Raw genomic sequence first — 12540 nt, forward strand, 5'->3', positions numbered from 1 at the left:
CAACATAGACTCAAAAGATATTCAGAATAGAGAATATAGGCTGTTGCTACAGTGCTACCCGTGAGCCACCTCACTGTGCTCACTCCCTCGATTACTCAGCCTGTGAGGGGCCTGTAGGCTTCAGTCATCATCTTGTTTGTCTGGTCCTTACCGAGGTGGTGTTATTACTGCCATCATCACAGATAAATAGCAAAACCAGGGAGAAATAGTAGGATGCCTGATGTCCCATAGAAAGTGTCAAGAGGTGAGATTTGAATCTAGGAAACTAGGTCTCAGCAGCTGGGCTCCGCACCAGACGCGACTCTTCCTCAGCATGGAGCCTTTTATCATCATTTTCACGCCAGTGATACCTTTACCTGAGGGTTGCCCTCATCCACACCACAGGAAAAGTTAAGTGTCAATGGATTGCTCTAAAGTCCTGTTTTTCTACTTAAGACAATAAAGAACAAATGCAGTATGCTCTTTCTGGTCCACAGGAAACCCTCCCAGAGGAGGGGACAGACAGTGTGCCTGCTCAGCACCAGTGTGCAGATCCAGTTCCCACTCCAGCCTGGCCAGGGTCCTTCCTCAGGACAGTGGAGGGGTCAGGCGCCGGCGGGGAGGGTGGGGAAAGCAAACACACACTCACAGGGCGATAGCTCGCACTTACCTTTTTGGTGCACTTCTTGACGGTGCTGATCAGCTCCTGCATCACCAGGTCCACGCTCTTCAAGGAAGGTCCTTTCAGCTTCACAATCTGTTTTTTGACTATGGCTTCAAAGGCCATGTCTGGAGTAAACAGGCCTGTCCTGGGAGGAAGAAAGCAAGCATCACATTAGGTTTAAACAATCAAGAAGGAGCCGGTGTGTTCACACGGACACGCCGTTTAAGTAAGCATGCCACAGCCCAAGTTTGAAAGTTAAGCAGCAAGTTATTCTGCACATAGTACCATTACACTAGTAGCGCCAGTAGAGCTGAACTGAACCACAGTAAATTCTGGTCTGCTGGAAAGTAACATAAGCTAAAAGCAATATCCAAATGCTGAGGTGGAGCTCCGTGATGGAGCACGTGCCTCTCACATTCCTGGGTCCCCAGATTTGGGTAGCAATCTGTCCAAACACGAAAGCTGCAGGAAGAGAGACGCTTGAACTCTGAGCAAGGGCAGGGACTACAGACCGCCAGCTCTGGGTTTGTGCACGTTTATCCTCTTGTTCCTAAGCCCTGCTCCCTCCCCACTTAGTTAACTTCTCTTCATTGGCGCCTCTTTAGTGACCGTTAGAGCTTCTCTACACCTGCCTTACTCAGCACCCTTCCTGTCACTTTCCAAATCCCCGCCCTTCTGTGCTTCTGACTGTAGCAGTCACGCCACAATTGTCCTTTCTCCACATTGCAAATAGAATGAAAGTGAAGCCGCTTAATTCTGAAAATTTCCCACTCTTTGAACCTACTCTTTTGAAGTTCATTTCCCATCCAATTTATCCTACATTTCCGTGAATTTCTCTTTATGTATAATCAAATATTCTTTGCCCTTGGCGAGCTGTGCATTGTATCCGCTCCGTTAACCTGTACAAATCATTCCTGTGCGTCCAGTCCCAGCTCAGAGGCAACCACATCCTACAGCTCCAAACCTTTTCCAGTTCTGCCACTGAGAGCTCTTTCTTCTCAGCCCCACATTCAGTTCTGCACTGCAGTAAACAGGGCACGCATTCTATTCCCATACCTACACTGCAGGAATAGTTACTGTGCCCCACAAGGACAGTCGCCCTCTCCTGCTCATCACTGATGGTGTTAGCAACGAGAAAGGCAAAAGATCTCTATCTTCAGATCTTTCATAGACAAAGATGGCTTCTACCAATCCAATATCTAACAGAATCAAATGGAAAATTTGGGGGTGGGTTATTTCCAGTTTTTTAATTTATAATTTTGTCTATTTTATTGCAAAGGTGATTACAGAGGGGTTACATAAGTAAGGAAATGAGTGCATTTCTTATTGAACATTGTTGCCCCTCCCTTGTTTTCTCCCACTTCCCTCTCCACCCCCAACTTGTAAATTTCATCTGCATCATAGTGTCTTGTGAGTATTGCTGTTGCATTGGTTCACCCCAAATGGAAATTTTTTAAATTAAGTATATTTAAGAGACTAAATAATCACATCAGTGGCTGTCTCCTACACCAGATACTATACTTTTCTTCGCTTAGAAGTGGCCACAGACAAGATGGCATCTCCCTCAAATGAAATCATCTGTGATCCAGGCAGCCTGTCTCATTATCTTGAATTTGGGATGCCAAATGCAACCTACAGTCATTAGATTAGGTGTGGCCTTCTACATACGAACTCAAGAGATGCGTGTCACTGTCATTGGACCGTAGTTCTCTAAAGAAAGTGCTATGGACTGAATGTGTGTCTGTCCCCCTCCATGTGCTGTGATTAGGGGGTCGGGCTTAGAAGGTTGCAGGGTAGAGCTCTCATGAATGGAATGAATGTCTTCAGGAAAGAAAGTAAGAGAGCTTGCTAGTTCTCCTTCTGTTCCGGGAAGAAACGATGAGAGAGGAGCAGTCGGGAACCCGCGTCTCATCAGAACTGACATCCTGGGCTTAGACTTCGCCTCCAGTGCTGTGAGGCAGTTTGTATTTACTTTTCTAAACACCCGTCTATTATTATGCTATCATTTCCAGTCTAATTTATCCCAACAGCAGGAAAAGATAATGGAAAACAACTTAGAATAATCTCTCTCCGAACCAGGTCCCCCAGCCCACCTCCCAGCTTCCTCTGCTGGCTCAGCCACACGCCTCATGGAAGTTAAACCCCTGTCACACTTCCCTGCCATTATGCCTTCGTCTACGTCACCCCTGCTCAGCCTCACCGGAGGCCCTCGACATTCCAGCCTCGAGCACTCCTAGCACATCCTTCCTTCCTCTCGGTGCACTGTGTCACCACGGCACACGCATGCACATGAGTGTGTGCGCACGCACGCACACACACGCACACACACGCACACACACACACACACACACACACACATGAGCGCTGGTAGATGTATAACACCACAGCATCTTGAAAGTATTCTCTGACAAAGCAAGTGTGGTCAGTTCAACGTTAACCTTCATTGAATCTTGCTGTATCCTGGATCCACCATTCTCTGTATAAATAATGACTGCTGATGAGCACGTGAGATCCTGGGCTGTCACAGGATCTGCTCATCTGTGCGAAGACCAGCGCACCTTCTGCTGTTCACAGGACGCACTTCGAGTGCACTTTGTTTCTTACTGCCACCTTGATCCTCCGCTCAGATAAGGGAGGCCTACTTCACTGGGGACTTACAAATACCCCTTTGCCTTCGGGAGCCTGAGGGCAAGGGAAAGGGGAACACTTACCTGATGCCATGGATGTTTTTGATCGCATAGCTTATTTCTCTTCGCAGTTCCTTCTCATTGAACTCCATCTGCAGATGCAAAATGAGCCACGTTATACACTTAATTCCAGTCTAAGCATATTTTATATATCACAGAGAATAACTTGATTTTGTGACGAATAAATGGATATTCATATTTCTCCTAAGCTAAACCCAGATGGCCAAAACATCTGTTTATACAGAGTTCAAGCACTACCTAGAGCACTAGGGACTTCGGGGAGTTTCAGTATAGCGTATTTTAACTCTAATACCTATGTGTATAGAATGCCTTCTGGGCATCCATCTACCCACTCGGTGACACATTGCTCTTCACAAGGACACGGGTAAATGATGAAGGAGGATGGACCACAGCCACACAGCGGTCCTGAGACGCAGCATGGCAGTCTTTTCTCCCTGATCATTTTAATCTCCTCGGTTCAAGGCCTCTGTATAAAAGGAAATTAATAATATCCCACTAAGCCAACACAGAATAGATTACAAGTAGTCCCAGAAGTCCAAAGCACCATAAATCCACTCGAGAGAACAAAATGTTACAGAGCTTAATCTTGGAAAGCATGTCCAGAGCATAACAATTCAGCCCTGACTCTGGGATCTCTCTTCCAGACTCTGCCGGCTTCCTCCTTCATCCTTTGTGCCTCAGATGATGACTTGCCTTTCCTGTACCTTGGTTCCCCCCTTCCAACACCCCCCCCCCACCGTTGCTCCTGCTTTTCTCTCCAAGTGCCCTTGGCCCACCAGAGTCTTACTTCTTATCTACTCACCAGCCCTTCCAAACTCAGCTCAGAAGCCTGGCTCCCTGCAGACCTGGTTATGATTCATATCTGTGGGCTTTGTTTCCATAGCACCCTGGGCTGAAACTGCCACTTTACTTAGCACATTTTAATAAAATCATCTATTTATTTATCTATCAGCTTCCCACATCAAGATAAAAGCACCCACCTCTTTGGGTGTGAGCCAAACAGGATGGAGTTTAAAAGAACTCAACTTCCTATCGGGCATTTCACCCGTAGCAAGCAGAACTCTCATTTCACACACCCACAACAACATATCTTTTCCTCAGTTTCCCTCATCTGATGATACAGTCATCCATTCACCTACAAAAGCCAAAAGCCTGGGAATTATCTCAAAGTGATCTTTGTTTGCTGTCCAATCCAAGCCTTCAGTCTTACCTCCACAACTCTAAACTCATCCATTTCTTTCCATCCTCTCTTATGACACCATTTTACTAGAAGCGGAAGAAATCTAAGTTTTGGCGCCCCTCCCTTGTACGAGACTCCATCTAACCGCTGTGGGTTTACGCTTTTGTACCTGGGCCTCTGGGTTACAAAGCTTTGGTCCCTGAAGGACGTGGCCCCTGGCTCGGCTGGCCCTGCTGTTCCAGTTACCTATTCTTTTCCCCTCTCAGTCCGGTAGGCATAGTGCTCCTTTAGCATGGGGTCTCACACACACACAGAGTTCCTTTAGCGGGGCCCTCATTTTGCTCCAACCTACAGGGCCCTGGGCGAATCAGGTACTTATTCCCCCCTCCCAGTCAGCTCTGCACGGGCCAGACACATTCCTGCTTCTGACTCTCAACGCTGCTGCTTTTCCCTGCAGGGACCCACCTCTGCCCCCTCCCCGCCCCCTCTGCAGAGCGGCCCGCCTGGCTTCCAAGTCCTGCTCTGCGTGCTCCCCTCGCACCCCTTACTCAGGCAGGACTTGAATAAACAACGGATTAAAAGAGCACTCACATCACACCACCAAAAACACTATGCTGTCTGCATCTCATGTCCCCTGTTTACCGCGGGACAAATTAGGACCCCCTTTTGTCTGATCACTGGCACTTCGAACCTTGGTACACACGAATTGCACGAGACGTATTTTTAAATTCACTAGATAACACGTGAACACTGTGGACAACTCAATTCGTGTTTCTTAAACTAACTTGAAATGTTAATTCCCGTGAAATGATATCAGGAAGTATTCGTGCCCAAAGACTTATCTTCGCTTCATACCACCCACAGACGATTGTATCAAGAGATTCGTAGAAAAGAATGTGGAAATGAAGCAGAATGAGGGGGTGAAAGGGGTACTCAGGACAAACCTTTACTATCTCGAAGGGAAAGCGTTCGTGGAAAATGCGGTTGATTTTCGCGCCTCCGGAGAGCTCCAGGGTGTCAACTTGATCACCTGAGCCCTCAATTCTCTTCTCAAAGTCCACCGCAAATTGCTGGACCATCCTGTGGTTGTAAGGGAGAAATGAGGTCAAGTTGAAGCTCTGGTTTTGCTCTCCTCCTTTCAGTCACTCTGGGTCTTCTGTAGGAGTCTTCCCTGGTGTTCTCAGTGGCACCTACTGCTGAGGGCACACTGCACTTTGTTCAACTCTAGAATATCATAATGTGAGTACACATTCTGAAGATTGATTTTAAGGCATTTAACTAGAGTAAATATCTTTCTCTTTAACTGTGTTCTGACTCATTTGTTAAGTAAGCACTTGAATGAAAATGGAATGTTGTACATGTCATTACAGTCACATCCTCACATGAGCCTAGCAGACACCCCACCTGCCCACTGAGGGCCCCCACACCTCCTCCCCAGGACCTCAGCCTTGGTGTCTCTCACGCAAGAAACTTCAGTTCTAGTTCCTGGGAGCAACTGACCCATGGACCCAATTTTATATTGGTCAATCATTTCCTCTCACCCATCCTGAATTCAACACATCAAAAACTTGATCCACTCAACTTTTCTACTTTCCTGCTTTGGTTTGGCCATCGGCAAACCATCCTGGGATCACCGATGCTACCTCTACATGTGGGTCCCGGGATCACTGAAGCTACCTCTAGATGTCGGTCCTGCTTTCCCATGCATCCCTGTGAGGCCCAGCTCTACGACACCAGTCTTTGGCCCCTAACATCCTTGACACTGGGCTCTGTCCTTGTTCTTCAGTGGATTCCCACGTTTGAAACTAAAGCCAAACTCAGCCCACTGCCCAGGATTCTGCGTGCCCTCCCCACCTCGCACTGCCCGGCCAGCCAGGCAGCCGGCGGGAAGCTCTCTGCTCTCCCCAGCGGGCTGCGCCGAGGCTTTCACACTCAAGGCCGCCGCCTCACCCCTGGCTGCTCTGCCGGCCACTTTCCATCTGCCTTTAAGACTCAGCCAAGCGTCAGCGTTTCCCAGAAACCCGCCTCATCCCTCCTCGGGCCTTCACACGGCCAGCTTAAGGTGACATCGGCTTCCTCTGCCAGTTTCCAGCAGAGCCGTAGCAGGCAGTGTTGCTCTCGTAAAGGCCAGGACCACGCATCTGACTCACCTCTGCTTGCTAAACCATATAGTCTGCTTTAATCAGACACCTGAAGACCCCCTCATTGAGATGAACACATACAGTTGTTTTGATCTGCAATTATTAGGCTTAGAAACTCTAATTTTGACATCTGGAATTATTTTCAAATTCAGACTCTCACAGGAAAATCATTCAAGCTATGTAAGAGTTTTATCTTCTCATTGTCTTTCATTAAAATGATGAGGAATTAAAAGTAATTACAAATTATTTAGGGGAAAAATCTAGGATATACTTGGACTTAGCTGTACCTGTGCATATGTTAGTGGCATTTTTTAATACGGCTTAGCAGCTATAATGATATATAAACATTTTACAAAATTCAGCAGCTCCTTCTTCTTACCTGCACAGCCTACAATAAGCTGTGCCCAAATGCACACTGCTTCTTTCCCTCCTTATACCTGGCAAGTTCCTCTCACGGGCCGGGATCCTATGCATCATTTTCTCTGCAAACTTATAGCTTTCTTCCTATGTAACTGCCTCCTTATCTGAACTCTTACCATTTTCAACATACCAAAACAGCATTTACCAGAATCTAGCACAATTGTTCATGTGACTCTATTTCCCTACTTCTCAGCAAAGTGTCTTATTCATTGTCCAGTCTTTGGTGGACAACACAGAAACAGACTCTGAGCATAGCACAGGAAGAGACAAAAGCAGACACGAAAAAAAGCAGTAAGCCAGTAAGGTAGGAGGGAAAAGGGGAGTGGGAGAGAGGAAAGAAGTGTATCTGCAAAAACAGGGCCAAAGAAAGAAGCTGAATCAGCACTTTGGTCAACAGCCTACCAGTGTGCAATGCTACGCCCAGAGGGCCACAAAGGGTCCGTAAGGCCTTACTGGTGCTCACAGCATGTTTGCAGTTAGATACTAAGATAATGACCTAGACCTGAATACAAGTAGCTTTCTTTGCTCTGTTTTTGTAAGAATTTAACCATAAACAACAAGAGAAAGGGGAAACAAAGGAGGAGGCGACAATGCTTGATAAGAAAAGTGTTCATTACCTTGCCCATGCAATTGTAACCCCTCTGTATGGGATTTTCACAATAAAAAAATAGTAAGGTCAGGATTTTAGGGAAAAAAAAGAATAAATGAGCTAAGAGTTGTACCTAATTTTTAAAAAATCTTTCCATGGTGTCATTACTTGTACTCATTTTTATTTATTATTGTCAAGTAGCTGCATTCAATTTACCATGGTCATCGTGTGTATGATACATCTTGACCAGTGTCACCTCTTCCATCATTTTCTCTCTCTCTCACACACACACATACATGCACACACACACACACATACACACACACGCACACACACACACACACACGCCCCTACACTCCTACCCCATCCCACCATCATCTCAAGTTACCTACCTCCATTTTCCTAAGTACACCGAGTACTATCATGGTGCTACCCATGGTATCATTTTCCAAATGAGGAAATAAGAGATGACGCACTGGAGATGTTAGTTGGGTCATTGGGGAAAAAATTTTGTGTTTTAAATGTCAACTTATGAATGCTTTGTTTCTCTGTTGAGAAACCAGTATACCATAGGAGGCATCACACATCATCTTCACAAGCCAACCTCAGCTAGGTATCCTGGGATTTAAGTGGAGAAGTCCTCAGTTGACAGAACCCTAAGGAAGGCTACAGAATGGGGATAAATAGATTAGGCCGGGGACTGAGGGAGAGATCAGAGGTGTAAGAGAACGGGCCGTTAATTCTCTACCCACCCTGTGATCCTATCCGAAGTCTTCACAGGGATTCATCCACTAACCCCAGGATAAGATGGAAGATCATAAAGGCAGGAAAAATGCTTGGAAATTTTTAAGTTTGTATTTTCAAAGGTCCATATTGAAATAATTAGCAAAAAGGAAAGAGCAGCTGGGTGCTGGTGGCTCATGCCTATAATCCTAGCTATTCAGGAGGCTGGAGATCTGAGGATCATGGTTCAAAGCCAGCCCCAGGCAGAAAGGTCCCTGTGAGACTCTTACCTCCAATTAGACCACTCAAAAACTGAAAGTGGAGCTGTGGTTCAAAGTGGTAGAGTGCTAGCCTTGAACAAAAGAGCTCAGGGACAGCACCCGGGCCCTGAGTTCAAGCCCCACAACCAAAACACAAAGGGAAGAGCAATTTAAATGTGGCCTCACTGTCCGTGATTCCCACTCAATTTTCTTCCTTCTCACTCTACTACAAAAGACACAGAAATCAATCACATGGAGCAAGTGAAATAAAAAAGATCAGGACAAGTGTTATCTGTAGAAACGCTGCAAGACGAGGCCTTCTTCCATCTGTGTCGACCCACTTCTAAGACAGGGCAACAGAACCTGTGGAGTCATCACTGCTCCTGGCTGACCCCGGGGGGATGGGCAACTGGTTGAGCCTATAACAGAAAAACCTCTGCCTTCAATCTTTGAGAAAATGTAAGGGCTCGGGGCTACCGGGTCCCATCCTGACGGCATGGTACCCGGTTACTTCATTCAGTCCCAGAAAACAGAATGACCAACAGACCGAGTTGAATGCAACTGAAGCAATGACTTGAAAATAAACCTCTGTGTACACACGTGGAAAGAGAACAAGGAAGCTCCGTGAGGGGTCTGGGAGGGGGGGAGGGAGGAGGGTCAGGGCCGGAGGAGGAGGTAACAGAGAGGGACCTACTGCAGCAGCGCTTTGGTCTTCCTGGTCGGGTCTTCTGGCTTGAAGTTTCTGTAGGCCTCCACTTCATGCTCGATGGACAGCAGCTGGCCCTGGAGTTTGTTCCTGAAGTTTGGCAGGGTATCTCGAATGTGGTTGGTGAGTTGCTAAATAAACAAAATAAAATCATAAGTGCAGACACAGGACTGAGGGAAGATGCCGGCTGCTTGCTGCGTCGTTCAAGCCCTGGAAACCAAGCGTGTGTTCCAGGCCGACCACCATGGGGGGCGGGGCGCAGAAGCATCACGAGAGGCTCCGAACCCCAGGCACCGGACATTCTTTGGGGTTTTCTCTCTATTCCTTAAAAAAAACTTAAACTATGACTGAGTTACTAACGATGCCGGCGCTCACCTACCAGCTCCTCTGCCTCACAGCGAGGAGCCGTACCTCTCAGTGTGGTAGAAATGCAAGAACTTCCAATCCCAGCTACAGAGCAGCTCAGATCGGGAGGAACACGGCGCAGCCCAGCCCAGCCCAGGAAAAACGTCCATGAGACTTCATCTCCGTGGAAGAAGCCGGGCGTCATGGTGCGTGCCCGCCACCCCAGTGCAGCAGGGAGCGTGGAGCAGGGAGATGATGGTCCAGGCACATGCCTGGGCAAGAGAGCAAGGTCCAAGCAGTGCAAAAACGGGGAGGGGCTGCAGGCATGTTCAGTACAACATCTGCCTAGCAAGCAGCTCTGAGACCAAACGCTCAGAAGCACCCAAAAAACAGAAGAAAATTCTGAATTAAAAGAAGGAATAAACATAGTATGCTTGACCTACGGTAAGTAATAAATTCAGAAACAAAGCAGGTCATGTAAATATAAAAACACAGGAAAAAGAAAAGTATTTTAAAAGCAATAAGAATTCATCTATTTTAAACCATCTTCATGTATACTTGAGCCTGAATATGTGTGTTCATTAAATCTATCATGACTTAATTGTCAGTGGTTTCTGGCTTCATATCTGACCTGGCACAGGCGTGAGCTGTGAGTGCACAGGTGTGAGCTGTGAGAACACAGGCATGAGCTGTGAGCACACAGGTGTGAGCTGTGAGAACACAGGTGTGAGCTGTGAGAGTACAGGTGAGCTGTGAGCACGCAGGTGTGAGCTGTAAGTGCACAGGTGTGAGCTGTGAGTGCACAGGTGTGAGCTGTGAGCACAGGTGTGAGCTGTGAGCACAGGCGTGAGCTGTGAGTGCACAGGTGTGAGCTGTGAGCACACAGGTGTGAGCTGTGAGTGCACAGGTGTGAGCTGTGAGAACACAGGTGTGAGCTGTGAGTGCACAGGTGTGAGCTGTGAGTGCACAGGTGTGAGCTGTGAGCACACAGGTGTGAGCTGTGAGTGCACAGGCGTGAGCTGTGAGTGCGCAGGTGTGAGCTGTGAGCGCACAGGTGTGAGCTGTGAGCACACAGGTGTGAGCTGTGAGTGCACAGGTGTGAGCTGTGAGAGCGCAGGCATGAGCTGTGAGCACACAGGTGTGAGCTGTGAGCACAGGTGTGAGCTGTGAGCACAGATGTGAGCTGTGAGCACACAGGTGTGAGCTGTGAGCACAGGCGTGAGCTGTGAGCACACAGGTGTGAGCTGTGAGTGCACAGGCGTAAGCTGTAAGAGCACAGGTGTGAGCTGTGAGTGCACAGGTGTGAGCTGTGAGAACACAGGTGTGAGCTTTGAGAGCGCAGGTGTGAGCTGTGAGCACACAGGTGTGAGCTTTGAGTGCAGGTGTGAGCTGTGAGAGCACAGGTGTGAGCTGTAAGTGCACAGGTGTGAGCTGTGAGAGCACAGGTGTGAGCTGTGAGCACACAGGTGTGAGCTGTGAGAGCACAGGTTTGAGCTGTGAGCGCACAGGTGTGAGCTTTGAGAGCACAGGCGTGAGCTGTGAACACAGGTGTGAGCTGTAAGTGCACAGGCATGAGCTGTAAGTGCACAGGTGTGAGCTGTGAGCACACAGGTGTGAGCTGTGAGCGCACAGGTGTGAGCTGTAAGAACACAGGTGTGAGCTGTGAGTGCACAGGTGTGAGCTGTGAGCGCACAGGTGTGAGCTGTGAGTGCACAGGTGTGAGCTGTGAGCGCACAGGTGTGAGCTTTGAGAGCGCAGGTGTGAGCAGTGAGTGCACAGGTGTGAGCTGTGAGAGCACAGGTGTGAGCTGTGAGCACACAGGTGTGAGCTGTGAGCGCACAGGTGTGAGCTGTGAGAGCACAGGTGTGAGCTGTGAGCACACAGGTGTGAGCTGTGAGAGCACAGGTTTGAGCTGTGAGCGCACAGGTGTGAGCTTTGAGAGCACAGGCGTGAGCTGTGAACACAGGTGTGAGCTGTAAGTGCACAGGAGTGAGCTGTAAGTGCACAGGTGTGAGCTGTGAGCACACAGGTGTGAGCTGTGAGCGCACAGGTGTGAGCTGTAAGAACACAGGTGTGAGCTGTGAGTGCACAGGTGTGAGCTGTGAGCGCACAGGTGTGAGCTGTGAGCGCACAGGTGTGAGCTGTGAGAGCACAGGTGTGAGCTGTGAGCACACAGGTGTGAGCTGTGAGCGCACAGGTGTGAGCTGTGAGAGCACAGGTGTGAGCTGTGAGTGCACAGGTGTGAGCTGTGAGTGCACAGGTGTGAGCTGTAAGTGCACAGGTGTGAGCTGTGAGAGCACAGGTGTGAGCTGTGAGAGCACAGGTGTGAGCTGTGAGCTGTGAGCACAGGTGTGAGCTGTGAGTGCAAAGGTGTGAGCTGTGAGGGCGCAGGTGTGAGCTGTGAGCGCGCAGGTGTGAGCTGTGAGCACAGGTGTGAGCTGTGAGTGCACAGGCATGAGTTGTGAGCACACAGGTTTGAGCTGTGAGTGCACAGGTGTGAGCTGTGAGTGCACAGGCATGAGTTGTGAGCACACAGGTGTGAGCTGTGAGTGCACAGGTGTGAGCTGTGAGTGCGCAGGTGTGACCGGTGAGTGCACAGGCATGAGGTGTGAGTGCGCAGGTGTGAGCTGTGAGTGCACAGGTGAGCTTTGAAAGAGCAGGTGTGAGCTGTGAGTGCACAGGCATGAGCTGAGAGCACAGCTGTGAGCTGTGAGTACACAGGTGTGAGCTGTGAGTGCACAGGTGAGCTGTGAGCACAGGCGTGAGCTGTGAGAGCACAGGGGTGAGCTGTGAGTGCACAGGCGTCAGCTGTGAGTACGCAGGTG

General features: G+C 48.7%; 1 protein-coding gene across 8 annotated transcripts in view; it reads right to left on the bottom strand.

Moving 5' to 3' along the window:
• LOC138818219 (dynamin-3) overlaps positions 1 to 12540 on the bottom strand; it is a 414072-nt gene that overhangs the window by 288797 nt on the left and 112735 nt on the right. For all 8 annotated transcript variants that reach the window (XR_011369011.1, XM_070009224.1, XM_070009221.1 and 5 more), the window contains exons 7-10: positions 9359 to 9501; positions 5476 to 5611; positions 3355 to 3422; positions 650 to 788 (exon numbers count right to left, since the gene is read on the bottom strand). Coding sequence is in view for 7 of the 8 variants with exons in the window: in XM_070009224.1 (XP_069865325.1) it covers positions 650 to 788; positions 3355 to 3422; positions 5476 to 5611; positions 9359 to 9501 (486 nt within the window). In the remaining variant the exon portion in view is untranslated. The remainder of the gene's footprint in view (positions 1 to 649; positions 789 to 3354; positions 3423 to 5475; positions 5612 to 9358; positions 9502 to 12540) is intronic.

The sequence above is a fragment of the Dipodomys merriami genome, unplaced genomic scaffold (assembly GCF_024711535.1).
Source record: "Dipodomys merriami isolate MVZ:Mamm:240054 unplaced genomic scaffold, mDipMer1.0.p SCAF_72, whole genome shotgun sequence".
Classification (NCBI taxonomy): Eukaryota; Metazoa; Chordata; class Mammalia; order Rodentia; family Heteromyidae; genus Dipodomys; species Dipodomys merriami.